Genomic DNA, 17,721 nt, shown 5'->3' with positions numbered 1-17,721 from the left:
AAAATAACAGAAAAGCGATTTTCGGCAAAAAATCATCATCAAAAATTGGAAGAAAAGTGAAAAATATATAATTTATTTTCTGAAAACACAGTTCGATACGAAATTTAATTTCGAGCTCAACGAGGTATGCCATTCCATATTCGAACCAATATTTCGAATGTTCTCATCAAAGTACTAATATTTATAGTCGCAAAATAACAGAAAAGCGATAAAACTAGAATTTCCCATTTCGAGTGGCTTAACATAAACAAAAACACTTCCTATTTTGGAAAATTGCATGCTTTTCTCTTAGGCTTAGGTACATTTTCAGGTACTCCCCACAGCTGGGAATACCCCATTTGTTTTCCCCATTTGACATTCCCCACCCCGACAGATGGTATATATGGTCACACTGCTCCAGGTGCCGGGTGAGATTCACGTTGTCAGTTTCGTTCGCTTGGAAGTGGGTTTTCACAACAAAATAGCCGAGGAAACCGGATCTTGGAGCGGCGGAAAATGTCCGGGAAGTACGACAAGCTGCAGCAGCAGTTCCTCTGCTGCTATCCGGTCAACAAGATGGCCTGGTCGGTGAGTAGACCCCGTGTTGCATGTCGCGGCCACCTGTTGCACTTCAATCTGTTTGTTGCATCCATTGCAGTCGGTCAAGTTGCCACTCAACTGGGAGGATCAGCAGGAGCTGATAGCGGCCACCTGTGGCCACCCGATGAACCGGCGCTATCCGGTGCGTCGCAGCTACCTGGAGGCGTTCCTCAAGCAGCTGATGCACCTGCTCCGCGATCAGGAGGATGTGCACGACGATATATACAGCAGTCTGTGCGGTCCGGTGGCGGACAACAAAGCGAGCACAGGATCCACGTCCACGTACGCCTACAAGCACTATCTCCTCAAACCGGGCGCCCACATAACGCTCCGTGAGTCCACCAGCTTTGTGGCCGAGGGCACAACTGGATTGTGCACCTGGGAAGCGGCTCTGGCCCTCGGCGATTACCTCCTGCAGCACCGCGACCTGGTGCGTGGCAAGAACATAGTGGAGCTGGGTGCCGGGGCCGGGCTCCTGGGCATCCTGCTGAAACTCCCGGCCCTGCAGCTGCAAGTGGGCCAGGTCCTGCTGACCGATGGCAGCGAGCCGTGCGTCCAGCTGATGCGAGAGAATATCAGTCTGAATTTCCCAGACACGCCCAAGGAGCAGATGCCCAAGGCGGAGCAGCTGAACTGGGATGCGGTCAGCACGTTCCCGTGGGAGTCGCATGCGGAAACGGATCTTCTGATGGCCGCCGATGTGATCTACGATGATTCCCAGTTCGATGCACTGCTGGGTGCCATGGACTACTTGTACGCCCGTCGAGGAAGTGGGCTGGAAACCCTGCTGGCCAGCACGGTGCGAAATGTGGACACGCTGCACAAGTTCATGACTCAGCTGGGTAAGTTGGTATGTCTCCATAAAATGAATGACCGCATAAATATGCACATCTTCCTCCAGGTGACAATGGCTACAAGGTGACTCCATGTGCGAACGTATCGGCCTGTGCCAGCCACTTTTGTCGCGATCACACCGCCGCCGTTCAGATTATCTCCATAAGACGTTAGATTTAGTCCTAAAATAAACCGACACCACGAAACCAAACACCCCCACTATCTAGATCCCACTTAAGATCTTTATTGCACCTCTGATGGAATTGTATTTCACAGGACGCAGCGCCAGATACGCATTTCTTATATTCTGCTACTAAAACTATCTGAAATCTGAGCTTCAGATTCGGAATTCCATTGCAAAAGTATTCTTAACCCATTAATTATGAATGAGTGGAGTGACTATAGCAAGTGCAGAACTTTTTTGGCGAAAGATAAGTTTTATATATTATATCTAAAGAATCTGGCTTTTCCATATTTAATATTCATTAGACGTGGAAATTGGTAGATATTTGTAGGCTAAACTTCAATTGAGACTTCTATACATATATTCCCATTGCCACCATAAGAGCAGTACGGTCTGTGGATGTAGACTGAGAAGTCTCGTTTATTTTCGATTCATTAAATACTGAGTATTTGTGATAAGATAAGAAAGTGCGTGTACAGATCGGGAGTCGATGCCCGAGCGACCTAAGATCAAATACGCGGTCACTGGTTGATGGTGGGAATGGTGCCGTCGTTCAGCCAACGGACGTTGAGCTGCTCGATCTGGTGCTTCATGAAGATGATGCCGTACACCTCGTACTGGATCTCCAGCAGCTGGGCGCGATGCGTCCGAGGCACCTTCATGCCCACCACGAGGGCCAGCAGCGAGGTGATGATGAGGAAGACGAATCCCTGGGCCATCAGGGTGCTCGAGTCGGTGGCATAGAAGTAGGAGTTCTTCGCATCCGCCACGAAGTAGAAGTACACAATGCTGGTGCAGACCAATTTGAGCACATACGAGATGCTTATGATGCATTCGGTGAAGCGCAAATGGGTGACCTCCAGCAGGAGGATCTGCTGCTGCGAGTACGACAGGCCGAAGAGCACGAGGAGCAGCCAGAGCGACCACCTGGAGTCCGTGACGCTGCACAGGATCATGGCCAACAGGGTGAAGAAGATGAGAGCCACCTGAGTGCTCACAAAGGTGACCTTCACCGACAGGAACCACTGGCAAATGAGCGCCAACAGGCTGCCCGCAAAGATCACCCAAAACATGCCGTCGATGCCGGAGAACTCTGTCAGCCGGATGGCCGGATTCAGGGCGAACCAGTAGACAAAGTACACGAACAGCGCGAACTGCACGGCCTCCGTGAAGAGGAGCAGCAGCATCATGTTCCACTGCTGGTTCTTGGTCACGTAGAAGAACTGCAGCCGCTTGATGACCTCCGAACGCTTCTCGAAGATGCTGCCATTGGAGTTGGCGATCCGCAGGTCGTTGTCCATGCTGTTCACCAGGTCGACGGTGCCCAGAAAGTGCAGCACCTTCTGGCCCACCAGGATGGCCAGCACAACGGCCGCCACACTCAAGTAGGTGCCGGCGAAGTTCACGTAGATGCCATCGATCAGCTGCTCCGTGGTCGCCGTCTGTCCGGCCAGCTCCTTTACATTCCGACTGTAGGAGGACACGATCAGGCTGACGGCAGACGCCACGCCCAGGAGGTAGCAGCTGCAGCTGCCCGAGAGGAACAGCGACCTGCCGCCCTTGGAGCTGATCGTGTGCAGGAAGCTATAGCCGGCCACGAAGGTCATGCTGTGCGCCAAGTACGATATGTAGGCACCAACGTGGTCTGTGGCGGAGAATTGGATAGAGAAAATTATATATATTATGAATCCTAATGACTCACCAAATCCATCGGCAAAGTAGAAGCAGCTGCCTATGAGACTAAAGATTCCGGCGGCCAGCAGCAGCCATGGCTGCCAATAGATGATGCACTTCTTCACAAACTTGACCACCAGCATGGCCAGGGCGGTGACCACCGCCCAGCAGGCGCCAAGGATGAGCGGTCCATAGTAATTGAATCCAGCGTTGAGGTTCCGTTCCGCAACAAAGGCGCAGATCGTATAGCCGAAGATCATGCCGCAGGGCAGGAAGCACAGGCAGACTGCAAGTAGACGAGATTTGGTATCTGGACAAAGGTCTAGGATGGCTTGGGTGACTCACCCACATAGCTGGGCGCATACTTGAAGAACTTCAGCACCAGTTTGCCCCACATGTTCGTCATATTTTGCGTTAGATTAGCGTAGGTTAGTCCAGCAGCAGGGAGGTTCACCTATGGGAGGAGCTTAGAGCATTTTAGCTAGCAGCTGGAGTGGATGGATGCCCACGATGGGACGCCGGACAAATGGCAAATGGGCCGGTGGAAGTCCGGCGGAGTATTCGAATGCGGCGCAGGCGGCGCAGATAAGGCGATAAGATAACCCAAACCGACTAGGTGCATGTGTTGTGTGGCCATGGATACATGGATACACGGGCGGAAAAGCTGAGGGCTTAGGATTATCTAGTTATTTCAGCTAGGGATTTCGCTATGAGTTATGATAACCAAACGGGAAAACGAAGAGGAGGCGCATCTTGTACAAGAGTATCGGTGGTCTTCTAAGCAAGGTTTTCTTCCACTTAAATATATTCTATTTTCAAACAAGTATCCAAAAACAGCATTTTTCAAATATCCATAAATACAAGAAATTTTCATTTTATAAAACTTATAAATTATCAAAATGATCCATTTATAAGTTGTATTCCTAAACTACTTTAACTATGACTAGAACTTTTTTTTACCTCAATATATAACTATATTGGAATTTCTTGTCCTATTTTTTGAAAGTGTATCCCAAAGTGAGTGACTAATGCCGCAGTGGCATAAGCCACTTGGACAGATAAACAGATGTCCGCCGGCTGATAAACCCCTTGGGAGTTGGCCAACTGAGAAATGTACAATTTTCGGCCTTTCACATGCTTAAGACGGAACCGGCGATATGGTAAAAGGCTATTGGGCCATTCCATCGATAGGGCTAAAAACTAATCTAAAATGGCTAATGGTGATAGGGAGTACGGGCAATAGAACGTCCGGCGATAAAGCTTGGGAAATTGATTTCAATTCAATACCAAATGCCAGCAGATACTTTATCAGGCACAAGTGGGGTTGGGAGGTGGTAAGGTGGAAAGGTGGGTGGCTGGGTGGCTGGGTGGCTAAAGTGGGTGGGGGTAAGTTCTTAGTTCGTTTGTTTACCTTTGAGCGGAAAATTGATTGCAGCCGAGAGCGAAAAAGAGAGCGTTGCGAAAGGCAGTAAGAAATCAAAAGGCCGTGGGAAAAGCTTATGGGCGATTTCATTTTAAGATGGCATTCCCAGCCTTCATTAGAAATTATAAAAATTGTTAGAATTATTGAAAAAATGTTAGTTCTAACAGCGGAAATTCCACGTAAGAAGAAGTTATAATGAAATTAGAAATGAACAATTTGTATAAATAATTATTTCATGGGCCGATGCATTTGTTTTCGCTTTAATTAAATATTTCTCCCTTAGACTTTGCATTTAGTTACTAACTTAATTCGAACATGGCTGCATCCTTTAAGAGATAATTAAAGTTTTCACACATCATCTGCTACACCTAACAGCCACACTTAAAGAAATCCCACAAAAGACGTGGCAGTTCTTTCGAGCAGTGTACATTTGGCGAGAGCGCACAAAACGCTCAGTTGCATAAGCATCCTGAGACGAGAGCGGATGTGGCCAATGCGCCTGTGCGCTTCCCAGGCGTAACCATGACACGTCCGCCCCTTCCTGCCCTCTCTGCCCGAACGGAGCCTAACCGGCGGTTCCCAGGCAGCGCTTATCCGCTCCTGGCAGGGCACCCCAATGTCTTGGCCCTGCCTTATACCCGGCTTTCACTTCCGGAACTCGGCTGCGACGACAGCTCCGGCAATTGCAGGCCGAACTCGAACTCGAGCGGCTGGACCACCACACTCCACCGTTCCGCACCGCTCCGCACCACACTGCACCACCACACCATAGCACAGCAAACACCCCGAATCTACCAGCAACCCAACTAGCAACCAGCAACCACCGACACCAGCAGCCCCATCCAGAAACAGTCCCATTCCTTCAGTTCGCGTTGGCGGTAGCCGCCAGCCGCCAGCCGCTGCTGCGATTGCAAATCAGAATCAGTATCAGAATCGGACGGCATCCGGATGCTGCAGTCAGTGCTCCGGGGCAACTGACTGGCAATGGAATTCGACGGAGTGCTCGGCACCGATTATTCCGCCAGATGCGAGAGACGGCAGCCACCAGCGCCTAGTTGCCAGCCATGATTGTGATGAGCATCTGGTGCAGCAGCCTCAGCCTGAGCAGCCGCAGCCTGGCCATCGCCCTGGTGATCTGCGTGACTCTGGTCTACTTCTCCTACAGCTTCAATGCCTGCCTCCTGGCCAGCATCAGTCGCAGCCTGCAGCAGGTGAATATGCACACGCATCGCAGGTTCATGTGCCCCAATTTGCGGACCAGTGTATCCAATAATTGCATTTATGCATGTTTTTATATATTGCGAAATTGTATCTTCGCTGAACTTTGTGATGTTATATGTATGGTTGCCTACTTTTCGGCATGCTTATGTGTGACTTGTGACTTGGGCATTTTCATAAGCCAATATTGATATCTTTCCTGCGATGTGTGGCATTGACCTCTGACCTCTCCCGCGCAGAGCAACTTACGCAACCTACTGGCGCTGACCTCCTCGCCCCGCAACGACAGCACTAACGCCGCCAACAGCAGCAGCAGCAGCAGCAGCAGCAGCAGAAGCAGCAGAAGCAGCAGGAACAGCTCCTCCACCACCGGTGCACCAACGGCGCAGACGGTGACCAGCAGCCTGGATGGGGCGCCCAAGTATCAGCTGCTCCGGCAGCAGGGCCTCCGACCATCGCGCCACCTGCCCGACACGCTCATCATTGGCGTAAAGAAGAGCGGTACGCGGGCGCTGCTCGAGTTCATCCGCCTGCATCCGGACGTCCGGGCCGCCGGCTCGGAGGTGCACTTCTTCGACAGGCACTACCAGCGGGGACTGCGCTGGTACCGCCACCACATGCCGTACACCATCGAGGGCCAGATCACCATGGAGAAGACGCCCAGCTACTTTGTCACCAAGGAGGTGCCGCAGCGCGTCTACCACATGAATCCGGCAACAAAGTGAGCTTTTCTACGTTCAAAAATATTAAGATCATAATCATAAAATGATCATCAAGTAGTAGTAATCAAGTAGTAGTAATCAAGTAGTAGTTTACATTAATCCTACGATTTTGATCCATATTTCATTAGCATATCCCATTTAATGCCAACTTCCTCTGCCTGCAGATTGCTGATTGTGGTGCGGGATCCGGTGACGCGGGCCATCTCCGACTACACGCAGGCGGCGAGCAAGAAGGCGGACATGAAGCTCTTCGAGCAGCTGGCCTTCGTCAATGGGAGCTACTCGGTGGTGGACACCAACTGGGGGCCGGTGAAGATCGGCGTCTATGCCCGCTACCTGGAGCGCTGGCTGCTCTACTTTCCGCTCTCGCAGCTGCTCTTCATCAGCGGCGAGCGTCTGATCATGGATCCCGCCTACGAGATTGGACGCGTGCAGGACTTCCTCGGCCTGAAGCGCGTGGTCACCGAGAAGCACTTCTACTTCAATGCCACCAAGGGCTTCCCCTGCCTCTTCAAGTCGGAGGCCCGCTCCACGCCCCACTGTCTGGGTAAGACCAAGGGTCGCAACCATCCGCACATTGATCCCGGAGCCATCGAGCGACTCCGGGAGTTCTACCGGCCCTTCAACAACAAGTTCTACCAACTGACGGGCATCAACTTCGCCTGGCCATAGGATCCTCACGGCTGGGTGAGTAGACGGAACTGGGATACATAGATGGCTAGGCCAGGATCACCTGGAGCAGCTCTAGGCACTTTCACCGATCTGCTCAATTTACATATCATATCCCATCCCATTGGAGTATGCTTGACTATCCGTAATCCCTAATAACTGGTATCAATTTCCGTTTCAGCAGGCGTGAAATGAATGGAGTTTGAGAAATTGAGATATTGAGATATTGTTGTTGCTGGCCAGGCAACGGACTGATATTGTTGATTGCATTTTTGATACATATAATTGTACTTACATATATATATATATATATAGTATATACACACACATAAAATTAGTGCTCAATTAATTGTAGCTTTATCAGGAGACAAATTCAACAAAGTGCGCCCCTTTGAAAAGTCCGCACTCAAACAATACGGTTCCTCACTCCACATTACTCATTCCTCATTCAAATGAAACTCACTCAACTCACTTTTCCCCACTATACTCGAGTATCAAGCAGTTGGAGGACGTGGAAGAGCCACGTTCGATCCGAGATGGACATGGTTCCCCCGCCCACTGGGCACACCCATTGCTATGTACTACCAGATTACCAAATATACCTAAGATCATTATGTGCATTTATATACAAGAATAGTGAAATAATAGAGCTTACTACGAAATTCCTACAGTCTCCTAAACAAACATATACAATATTGTATGAATAGTTCCAAGAATTTCAATTGCATGACTCAACCAATACGATTGCGCTTAGCCAATTTCAATTAAAACACAACCTAAATAAATCGACCTTAAATCTAGTCAACCGAACCGAAATATTGTTCTCTTTTCTTCAAAATTTAAATACTCAGTAATCAAGATTTAGTAATTCGAGAGAGGGAGGGGGTTTCATTTTTTGTAGTTTATTGATTTCATTTTGGTTTTGAATTGTGTTGTGAACGATTCACGGTATGCTTCTTGCTTTGTTTTCAACAATAATGATAATTTCTTGGTTTAAGGATTGTGTGGTCTTATGGCTTTCGCCTGCCACTGGGTCTCTCTCTTTTTGTATTAAGTACATTAATTAAATAAATTGCGGTGGTTTGTGGTTGTTTCTTGTTGCTTCAAGGTAATTATCCAATTTCGATTTGCTTTCGATTTGCTTCTATAAAATATATTGGTAGATGCTACATTAGAAAATTATATATTATTTTTTGGGATTTTTGTCGTTTGTTGTTGGTTTTCTGCTTACGGTTATGAATTTTTGTTTAAAAATAACTATGAATAAGTGGTGATCGTAAATGTAACTATGGTAATAACTTTACTCTTAACGAACTAGGCGAAAATAACTTAAATCCTATAGTACGGTTTGCCTTAACCTAGGTAGCTACATGTTCTTTGATTTGATATATTACAATCATCCGATTGGTTTCGGTTTGGGAAGGCGGGCGGGCAGTAAACGAGATGTATGTGTAGGCAGTGGCAGTGCGTCCCCGTTGGACTACTTTAATTGATCCTCACCGAGTGCGTCTAGCAGTTGGCGCACGGTTGTCACTCCTACGCCACTGGATGCTCTTCTCGCCTTCGCCACCTCATCGAGGACCGCTTCTGACTTGGAGCTCTGCAAGCGCTTCTCGCAGTACAGACTGCCCACCGGCTTGGCCATCGATGCCGCCAAGCTCTTGGTCACCGTGGAATATCTTAGGGCCGACGAGGACTCATTGCTGTCACCGGTTCGTTGCACACATGCCAGCGCATAAGCATTCACATCACTCTGGATCGTGCGCTTGGACTGAACTGAGCTTTCGATTGGCGGTGGCGTTGGTGTTCTCTGGCTGCGATCCTTGATGGGAAACTTGTTCTTGGTACAGCTCAAATCCAGCTCCAGCGTATAGAAGCGTCCGCGTGTGAATTGCCGGTTTTCGTTCTTTAGAATTGTACTGGCATTATCGGATGCACTAGTCGCAGCACCAGCGGAGTTTGAAGTTGCCGCACCTGATCCGGCACCTGGTACCGGCTGGCTTGCTGTGCATGTACAAATGCTGCTGCGATTGCTGTTTCCTGTGGGCAGGGCTGTGTGAGCGGTGGTCACCGAGCTGGCCTGGGTGCCTGCGCCACTGCCGTCGCAAACATCCTCGCCAGGGTCATCTTCGCCGTCGGTGCTGGACAACGAACTCTCCGTATCGTCAATGTGCAGCTGGTTCCGGGCCTTTGCTTTCGTTTGAGCATTGGCCGGTTGAGCAGCAGGCGATGGTTTGTTTATTCGTGGCGACTGGTCCATCAGCAGGTTCTCCCAACTAGTCTCATAAACGCTAGCCAGTTGAGCCGCCGGCTTTGGCTTGAGAATCGTTTGCTTGAACGGCATGGCCTGCATTGCCGTGGGCGGCGTGGCCTCTGCTTTCTCCTCTGTGGAAAACTTTCGTGCCCCGATTATCAGTTGAGGCTCCACGTAGAACGAGTCAAAATTAAGGTCCAGAAAGAGTTCCTGCAGGAAGCGGCGGGATATCATCCGATAGCTACTCCTGCCCAGTGTTTTGCAGGACTCCGAATAAAGGCAAATATCCTAGAGTTAAAAACTTGGTAAGTACGGACCATTATTTGGGGGTTTTTAATGGATCTCACCTGGAAGGCGTGCGGATGCTTCTGCTTCAGCTCCAACAGAGCCATTTTCGACTGCTTGGCACTAACGGGATTGGCCAGACGCTGCACGTTGTACAAGATGGAGGCCGTAAGCCTGTCCGGCAGGCTATCCTCGCTCAGCATGCTCTCTGGCGAATGGAAGCTGATGTCGGCGCCAAGTGCCGTCGTAGCTCCTTGGGCAGATGGGCCGCTCTTTTTAGCGAAAACTGGTCCAGCCTGGATGCCGGCGGCCACCAGAGCTGCTGCTGCACTGCTGTACAGCTCGCAGGGAGCGAGGGATGCGCCACCTCCCCCATTACTCTGGCTGCCGCTGTCATTACGCTGTTGTCGCGGGGAGCGGGCACAATGGAGACACAAACTGCGCGCGTGCTTGGCGCCTTGCTGCAATTGTCGTGGTTGTCGCCGACTTGCAGACGAGACGTCCGACAGCGATGATATAACCGATGACTCGTCGCCGCCCTCGTTGGTCAGTGAGTCATTGAGGAACTGTGGCCGGCCAATGTTGCTCAGCAGATTTATGCCCACTAGATCTTGGTCCTGGATATCACGCGACACATACGTTCGACTGAGGTTACGCGTCGGAAACAGGTCGAGAACATTCTTAGGCAAGCAGATACCCGCATAGCACGGCCCTTTCAAATCATTTGGAGGCAGGAACTTGGGAGCGTTAAGCGTGGGCAGCAACACATTCAGCTCGTCCGCGGAAAGGCGTCTATAAGCAGATAACCAAGTTACACAATTAGTACCAATTAACGTAACCACTCTCGTGAATGACTCACCTATAAACTTCACTCAGCTGGCGGTCTAAACTGCGCACCTTCAGTCGACGGTGGGAATGGGTCCAGTCGAGCTTGCGCATCTGAACTTCGGGTGTATCCAAAATCTCCACAAAGTCATAGAACTCCGTCGACGATTCGGAGAATACGGGTCGGCTGTGCTTGCGCAGGGAACGTAGCTGGGCATAGCCCTTCATCGCCATGGGACTGAGGGTGGAAGGCAGCATACTGGTGGCCAGGTGATGTCGACGGATCAGCTCATCACTCTCGAGCAGATTGGACATGCTTGGAATAGGACTCAAGGGGAATTGCTGGAACTCGATGGCTGCAGCAGCATATGCAGCTGCAGTGCGTCCGGTCACCGATTCGCAACTGCTAACGCCGGAAGTGTTTGAATCCGTGCACGAATTATAGCGTATTCGATGCTGATACGGCGTTGGGTAGAGAACCGTTCCCGGCATCGTCGCTACTCCACCGCCCAGCAAGCTGATCACATCCGTGGTCTTCGATTCGGAGAGCGAGCGCTGGTGCTTGCCTTGGCGCAGATTGCTGCCCTCCGGCAAAGTCTTTGATTTGGCAGCCACACCGACCAACATTCTTGGATGCACATCATCGGTCGTGGTGCGAACGCTATCCGTGGTCGTTATCGTTGTATTTGGATCCTGCACTATGGGATGCATACCGCCGGTCGTGCCGGCTACCGCTACACCCCCAGCACCACTCGCATCAGTCTGGTCGGGGAGCATGTGCCAAAAGTCTGAGCCTGTCTCGTAGAATCGTTCTATATAATCATCCATCATGGTCACATTGTCCGCCGGCACGTCCTCGTAGTAATGTCGCACTGGTGTATACTGGCTGGACATCCAATCCTCCGGCTGATGCACCGGCCACATTGTGTTTTTGTCATGTCGCACGCTCAGCCAGTCTGCAAAGCATTGATTTCCCAATTAACACACAATCAAATCTTGTAAACATTTGTACATGAAAAATACATTTGCTGAATACTCACTCAACTTAAAAAGAATATTGGCACCTGCTTGTGTGCCTGCGATAAGTCCTAAGGCACTAAAACAGGTGGCCCGCACCGAATATACCTCGCACTTGGTCACCAGAACAATTAGCTTCTCGTACAGTCTAAAAAAATTACGAAATTTTTAACATTTTGCTTTACTTTGGTACTTTTGTAGGGCATGATTATAGTATATATTGATCACTCACCTGGCATTCAGTTCTACAAAGTATTCAACTCCATTGGCGTGGGTCGAGGCGTGGGCCAGTGCCCAAATGGCCGCCTTCAGTTCCAGGCACTCGGCATCATCCGTGCATTTGGCGCGTGTGAGCAATTCCAATAGCTGGGGCAGGTCTCCGTGCTTCCGTAGTGCTGTCATACCCTGGCCAGTCTGCGCCATCTGCCCGTACAGATGGGGGGCAATATTTGGAGGTACAGTCTGTGGTCTCTGGTTGCAGTTGCGACGCGAGTAGTAGCCATCCTCGTTGCGGATGTGCAGCGTCAGGCTAGAGTGGGTGTCGGCTTCCACCAGGAGTACGTAGCGCTTATTGTACCCATTTCGCCAGTAGCGGATCTCCTCCTCGATCCGCGCCATCGTACTGTTCAGGCCGCGGGGCAGTGAGTAAAAGCGGGCCATCAGCAGACGTCCTGCATCACCACGATGCGTTAGATTGGGCCACCGACTGATAATCTCCTCCAAGTAGTACTTGTCGTGGCAGGCCTCCTCCAGCACATCCATTGCTGCCAGCCCCACGCTGCGGTCCGTATCCCGCGTCTGGTTGATTATCAATGGAATGCCCCAAATCTCAAAGTGAGGCAGACGGGCACGGAGCAGCACCGCCATGAACTGGGTGGCGTACAGACGTCCGCGTGGCTTCGCCGACGTAAGCGCCTTTTCCAGCACCTGACGCGGTAGCTTCTCGTAGCTGTAGTTCAGGCCGGAGACAATCAGCTTAACATAGCAGACGTGGTCCGTCACCCGCACCAAATTGATCAAGCTGAAATTAAACGAATCTGGATAAGCATAGGTCTTACAAGTTTAAGTTAATATGGATCCAGCATAACCCTTTTGATTAGTGGATTCATTTTGGTCTAACATCTAAAGGTTCATTAACCTGACATGATTTGAGTCATACTACATATCATTCAGCACTCACTATTCAAATACGGTGGTGTTTTTGAGTACTTCGATGCCTTTTAGGGTTCGGCACATGCGTCCGATGTAGAGGAAATACTGCTGACACATCGTGTTGTTCATGTGCTGTGGACTAAATAGACAGTCGTGTGCACGATTCGATGTGGTGACGGCCGCCAGCTGTTGGCTGATGTCCGAAAAGTAGTCGGTTATAAAGCGCATACATTCAAGCTGCGAATTCAAAAGTAACATTAGGTTAGTTTGACTTATTTACAAATCATGGGAAGAACTCACCTCGTTGCTGCACAGAAGGACGTCAATCAAATCCAGTCCGGCACTTACATAGGTAGGCAGGCTTTGTCCAGGCACCAAATCCTGATGGGAGAACCGATTGTTGCGCGGCTTGTAGAAGTCCACAAGTCGCTTGAGGAACTTTCCCTGGGTGTAGTCCAGTTTGCGGATTAGATTCGACTGCAAAAGCAGAGGTTAGAATCGTTTATTAACTAATGTCAGCTAAACACTTTACCCTCAGTATGGTGGTGATAACATCCCAGTCCCAGAGATGCGCGTCCGCTTGGCTCAGCACACGGGAGTCTGTCAGCAGCCGATTGAAGGCTCGGAAGTTATCAAAGAAGGCTTGCGGAAGGAACTTTCGCTTCAGTCGAAAACTGGACCTCGACGAAGTCGAAGCCTGGGAGTTGGACTCGTCGCTGGAGGAGACAGAGTCCAGCCGAGAGCGATCGAGGGTGCCCTTATACTGAGTGACAGGCGGCACCGCAGAGGCCGCCGCTTCCGCCGTTTCCTGCAACTGTAGCACGGGACCCGCCTGCTCCTGCACGTTGAGGTGCCGACGAAACAGTCGCGTCTGGATGAGAGCACCGCCCTGGATAATGCTGTCTAGGAATAGGCTGCACGACGCCGGTCGCTGCCGCAACATCTTCTGGTAGTTTTGCAGAGCTGCCACAGCCGCATTGGCCTGCTGGTTTCCCAGTGTGGCATGGCCCACTAGCGTCGGCAGAGCCGGACTCGTACAGCAAATGTCTGGAGGCAGGTGGGTGTGCATTAGCTGCAGGATCTTGCCAATCAGCACCGTAGCCTGCACCGAGACGAACTGGTCGCTGCTCACCGCAACCTCGACGAGCGCATTGAGTAGTCCAGTCTCGAGGAAACAGTATAGCATCAGCGCCAGGTGCTGCTCCACTACGCTCGGTGCACGCGCCGCCAGCGTTGGCAGAATAGAACGCCCTTCGGCGGACACGAAGCCATTGCTCAACAGCCACGAGTCCTGGAAGTCCGACGGATCCACAGCCTGCAACGCCACCGCATAGTCATCCGTCCAGGTTGGCTGCGGCAGCGAGAGCAGCTCGTACAGCAAATCCAATATTGCTTTCTGTTGAAATCGCATGTTCAGTAGGTATAGTTTGATACTTCAAGGGAATGTACTCACTCTGACTTCTATCTGGTTTAAATATAGAGCGTCGACTATTGCTTTCAGGCCTGAGGGTTTGCTAGGATCACAGAATTCGAGGGTGCCCGTCCAGCTGCGCAGCACGGACAGCAGTGCCAGTCGACAGCTGGTGTAGCGAAGTTCGCGCGCATCCCTGCAAGATAGTTTTATTTATAAAAGGTGTAAGAATGATGTAACTGATAGCGCTTATCTTTGTGGTAAGTACAACTTGTGAAAAAACATTTTAAGATGTTCGTGGGGTAGTCCTATTATATGTTCTTAAAAATGGCTAAGTGTTTTGCTCGATTTGTATTACTCATTTAGAGCAAGAAACGAGGTCAATGACCATGCTGCCTTGAGTTATCTAATACATATTTTATATTTAGAATTTTATGATTGCATCCGCTATTTGATAATTGAAAAGCGGCATCATATTCATTGATAATTTGGTTTAGATCCCAGCATCAGGTATAATATGGATAACTTTCGGCGAAATAATGTGTGAAGTTGATCAAATTACGTCTGGCTCAATTAGCTGATTCAGCGATTACGAGACATGAATGTAATTTTAGTTGAACATAACCCACTTGTAAAGTTCTTTCCAAAGAGGCTTAAGAGCACGGTTCTATGTTCTGGAGCACTCACTTGTTTTTTTCAACGATGCCCTGCCGGTAGGTGAAGTCGCAATAAGGAGCCGCCAGGCAATCCAGCCGCACACCGCAGATGTTCCTCGTCTGCGGCCACTCGAGAAGGTACAGGAGCACGCCGCACAGACTCTCGGCGATGCGGGGATTGTGGCACTCCAGCACGTTGCGGGTGATGGAAGAGACGCCACCGCAGACGATAAGCAGCGCCGGATTGAGCACGGCAAACTCCGCCAGGGTGGCCAAGCAGGCGCGCAGCAGGTTGTCGTTCTCCTCGATACCGCTGTCCGCCAGCGAGACGAGACAGCGCACCACCGCCGGGCTGATGTCCTCCGGCGAGATGGCCAGCATCTTGCGCACCAGCTTCAGTGCCTGGACGCGCTCGTCGTCGTTCTTCAGCATCAGATCGATGGAGCGGCAGAGCAGGTGCTGCAGCTGCAGAGCATTGAACGCCTTGATGTCCTTGGGCGTGCTAATGGCATACCGGATCGTTCTCAGCGCCGCCGCTCGCACTTGGGTGAAGGTGTGCACCAGTGAGGCACTAAGGCTGCAATAAAGGGCGATTTATTAGCCATGTCATGCACGATGGTGTCCACACCACAGCCGGCAACTTACCAGTAGAGCAGCTCCTCGGTGGTGAAGCGTATGTTGCTGTGATGGGAGCCCTTTCGGGCCCCCAAACAGAGCGAGGCCAGCGCGTTGAGCAGGAACAGGCGCTTCGTGTCCCGCGTCTCCTCCAAGCAGAGCATCGAGTATATGTCGAAGGCATTTTCGGCGGCCGATCGCTGCGGATCCAGGCGGTAGAAGTCCTCCGGATCCTGCGAAACTGCAATGGAGGAATAGATTCATTTCTTTTGTTAGAACCAAAGAATACGTCTATAATATACCATATCCTTATGCGTAATTACTAACGAAGTGATTAAAAACTATGCATAAATAATGTTCCCACATTTAACATACATATGCATTAGAAGTTTGTAACTTATACCAATTCCATAAGCATATCATCTTAATTACGAGTAATAGCTTTTTCAGATGTGCTTACATATATTCTGATCATAACAATATACATATTAACTTAATGGGGCTTTTCTGGTCAAGAGGAGGTGCACACATGCATGAACACAGCGACTTGCATTAGAAAGCGATCAAAGTGAAATTGATCGCGGATCGAGGAAAGCTAATCAGCTCAGCTGCAGTCGCTGCCGCGGCCGCTGCTTCAGTCGCTGCCGACGCTCTGCCGACGCTGACGCAGGCTGTGCACGTGAAATGACAACAACACAGCGTCATAACAGTTTCGTCGTTGTCGTTGTTGTTGTTTTTGTCGTCGTCGTTACAGCTAACTGTACTTGCATGATGGATTTGGTTGGAAAGGGAGAGAGAGAGAGAGAGAGAGGCAGACAGGGAGAGCGAAAGATTGTGGAGAAAGGAGAGAGCACGGCGAGTGGGGGAAGAACGAAAGAGTGAAGGACACGATGAATGGAAGAAGCCGAGTATTTGGTATGTTATTGTTTTTGTCGTTCTAGTAGTGGCTGTTGTTATTGTTATTGTTGTTGCTGCTGTTATTGTTATTGTCGATGTTTTGTGAATGTTTATGTTGTTGCTCGTGCTGCGTCATCGTTTTTGGGGGCTCTCTCTATGCTGTGGCGACCATTCTATAAATAATCGGCCAACATGTAGCCGAAGAATTTGGTCAAATGGCAACAACAACAATAGTAACCAAAATAAAACCAAGAAGTACATAAATAAAAATAAATAGAAAATAGAAACGAAAAGAACAACAAATGTATAAATAACGGGGGAACACTGAGGATATCAGGAGAATTGCTGATCAGTATGCCATGCTGTCGATACATGCGTACATCACTGTTGCATCGCTGCTACATCGTTACCGTTATGCGCAGTGCTGCCAGTGTGCTTTCCCTAATGTTATTGTTGTTGCTGCTGCTAGTTGACATCAATGTCAACACAAAAAAAAACCCTATGCAACCAATTATTGACCAAGTCCAATAAACAGAAGGCTGCAGAAGAGGCAGGTGGGGGTGTAGGGAGGAAACGGCTCTAGATCCACAACAACAACAACAACTGCAACAGCTGCTGCTGCTGCTACTGCTGCCACTGTAATGCTTTTGCCTCGCCGTAATGCAAAATAATGCAAACTGAATCGGATGGCGGGGTCGTGGGGGGGCCATAAGAGACAAAACGTCGAACGGAGTGATTGCGCCATTATGCCGATGCCACCGTCGCCGTGTTTGATGTCAATTAGCACATTCGTTACATTACCTTTGATGCGTAATTGTAATTTGCTCCGCTTGCCAAAACGCCAACTGGAATGTTGGGAGGCCATCGCGTTGCTTCGCCTCTTTTTCGATTCGCCGATGGGGGCGTGGCGGGGGCGGTTGCGGCGCCGTCGCCCGCTCGCCTATTAGCTGTATGTCGCACACACGCACACACCACAACACACGGATCACACTTAAATATATTGCTTTTCAATTTCACTTGCTGCACAATTTACATTTTTTTTATTGCTCGCCGCTTCAGTATAACCGTCATCGGCGCAGGAGGAAATACCAACTGTAGAGAGCCGCCGCGGTCACGCGAAGTAGGATTATTTACGCGGCCTTCAAATACAAATATTTTATTTTACACAACGTTTTTTTAACGTACTGTAAATATTAAATGTATAATGTATAGTGTAGAAACATTGAATGGAAATATTCAAATATTTCCGGGGAAATCCGCAGCTGAACCACCAGATAGGAATTCTAGAAATCATAGAACCATTTCA

General features: G+C 49.8%; 4 protein-coding genes across 4 annotated transcripts; 2 read left to right on the top strand and 2 right to left on the bottom strand.

The window, feature by feature from the left end:
- Positions 1–359: 359 nt before the first annotated feature.
- Positions 360–1,624, top strand: LOC120456482 (protein-lysine N-methyltransferase EEF2KMT). The gene is made up of 3 exons (XM_039643346.2): positions 360–567; positions 638–1,421; positions 1,481–1,624. The coding sequence occupies exons 1-3, from the start codon at positions 496–498 to the stop codon at positions 1,585–1,587; spliced, it is 963 nt and encodes a 320-aa protein (XP_039499280.1). The 5' UTR covers positions 360–495; the 3' UTR covers positions 1,588–1,624.
- A 364-nt stretch (positions 1,625–1,988) lies between these two features.
- On the bottom strand, positions 1,989–3,815 carry LOC120456481. The gene is made up of 3 exons (XM_039643345.2): positions 3,617–3,815; positions 3,300–3,557; positions 1,989–3,242 (listed from the first exon to the last, which is right to left on the bottom strand). Exons 1-3 carry the CDS (start codon positions 3,675–3,677, stop codon positions 2,119–2,121), a joined length of 1,443 nt encoding a protein of 480 aa, XP_039499279.1. The 5' UTR covers positions 3,678–3,815; the 3' UTR covers positions 1,989–2,118.
- Positions 3,816–4,925: 1,110 nt separating this feature from the next.
- LOC120457048 (heparan sulfate glucosamine 3-O-sulfotransferase 6) lies at positions 4,926–8,094 on the top strand. Its single transcript, XM_039644219.2, has 4 exons — positions 4,926–5,905; positions 6,152–6,633; positions 6,799–7,321; positions 7,488–8,094. Exons 1-3 carry the CDS (start codon positions 5,759–5,761, stop codon positions 7,304–7,306), a joined length of 1,137 nt encoding a protein of 378 aa, XP_039500153.1. The 5' UTR covers positions 4,926–5,758; the 3' UTR covers positions 7,307–7,321; positions 7,488–8,094.
- A 95-nt stretch (positions 8,095–8,189) lies between these two features.
- On the bottom strand, positions 8,190–17,486 carry LOC120455463 (rapamycin-insensitive companion of mTOR). The gene is made up of 12 exons (XM_039641684.1): positions 17,217–17,486; positions 15,549–15,759; positions 14,935–15,480; positions 14,290–14,443; positions 13,369–14,232; positions 13,137–13,313; positions 12,865–13,073; positions 11,917–12,705; positions 11,708–11,832; positions 10,702–11,623; positions 9,905–10,634; positions 8,190–9,845 (listed from the first exon to the last, which is right to left on the bottom strand). The coding sequence occupies exons 1-12, from the start codon at positions 17,278–17,280 to the stop codon at positions 8,784–8,786; spliced, it is 5,853 nt and encodes a 1,950-aa protein (XP_039497618.1). The 5' UTR covers positions 17,281–17,486; the 3' UTR covers positions 8,190–8,783.
- Positions 17,487–17,721: the final 235 nt, after the last annotated feature.

The sequence above is a fragment of the Drosophila santomea genome, chromosome X (assembly GCF_016746245.2).
Source record: "Drosophila santomea strain STO CAGO 1482 chromosome X, Prin_Dsan_1.1, whole genome shotgun sequence".
Lineage (NCBI taxonomy): Eukaryota > Metazoa > Arthropoda > Insecta > Diptera > Drosophilidae > Drosophila > Drosophila santomea.
This window is presented reverse-complemented; position numbering and strand designations above follow the sequence as displayed.

Excerpts from the sequence above, each read along its gene's own strand:
- LOC120456482 (XM_039643346.2), top strand. The coding sequence starts at position 496 with ATGTCCGGGAAGTACGACAAGCTGCAGCAGCAGTTCCTCTGCTGCTAT. Across the intron at positions 568-637 it reads TCAACAAGATGGCCTGGTCG|TCGGTCAAGTTGCCACTCAA; the intron begins GTGAGTAGACCC and ends CATCCATTGCAG. Across the intron at positions 1,422-1,480 it reads CAAGTTCATGACTCAGCTGG|GTGACAATGGCTACAAGGTG; the intron begins GTAAGTTGGTAT and ends ATCTTCCTCCAG.
- LOC120456481 (XM_039643345.2), bottom strand. The coding sequence starts at position 3,677 with ATGACGAACATGTGGGGCAAACTGGTGCTGAAGTTCTTCAAGTATGCG. Across the intron at positions 3,558-3,616 it reads GTATGCGCCCAGCTATGTGG|TCTGCCTGTGCTTCCTGCCC; the intron begins GTGAGTCACCCA and ends GTCTACTTGCAG. Across the intron at positions 3,243-3,299 it reads CTACTTTGCCGATGGATTTG|ACCACGTTGGTGCCTACATA; the intron begins GTGAGTCATTAG and ends TCTCCGCCACAG.
- LOC120457048 (XM_039644219.2), top strand. The coding sequence starts at position 5,759 with ATGATTGTGATGAGCATCTGGTGCAGCAGCCTCAGCCTGAGCAGCCGC. Across the intron at positions 5,906-6,151 it reads TCAGTCGCAGCCTGCAGCAG|AGCAACTTACGCAACCTACT; the intron begins GTGAATATGCAC and ends TCTCCCGCGCAG. Across the intron at positions 6,634-6,798 it reads CACATGAATCCGGCAACAAA|ATTGCTGATTGTGGTGCGGG; the intron begins GTGAGCTTTTCT and ends CTCTGCCTGCAG.
- LOC120455463 (XM_039641684.1), bottom strand. The coding sequence starts at position 17,280 with ATGGCCTCCCAACATTCCAGTTGGCGTTTTGGCAAGCGGAGCAAATTA. Across the intron at positions 15,760-17,216 it reads ATTACAATTACGCATCAAAG|TTTCGCAGGATCCGGAGGAC; the intron begins GTAATGTAACGA and ends CCTCCATTGCAG. Across the intron at positions 13,074-13,136 it reads TCCTTCTGTGCAGCAACGAG|CTTGAATGTATGCGCTTTAT; the intron begins GTGAGTTCTTCC and ends TTGAATTCGCAG.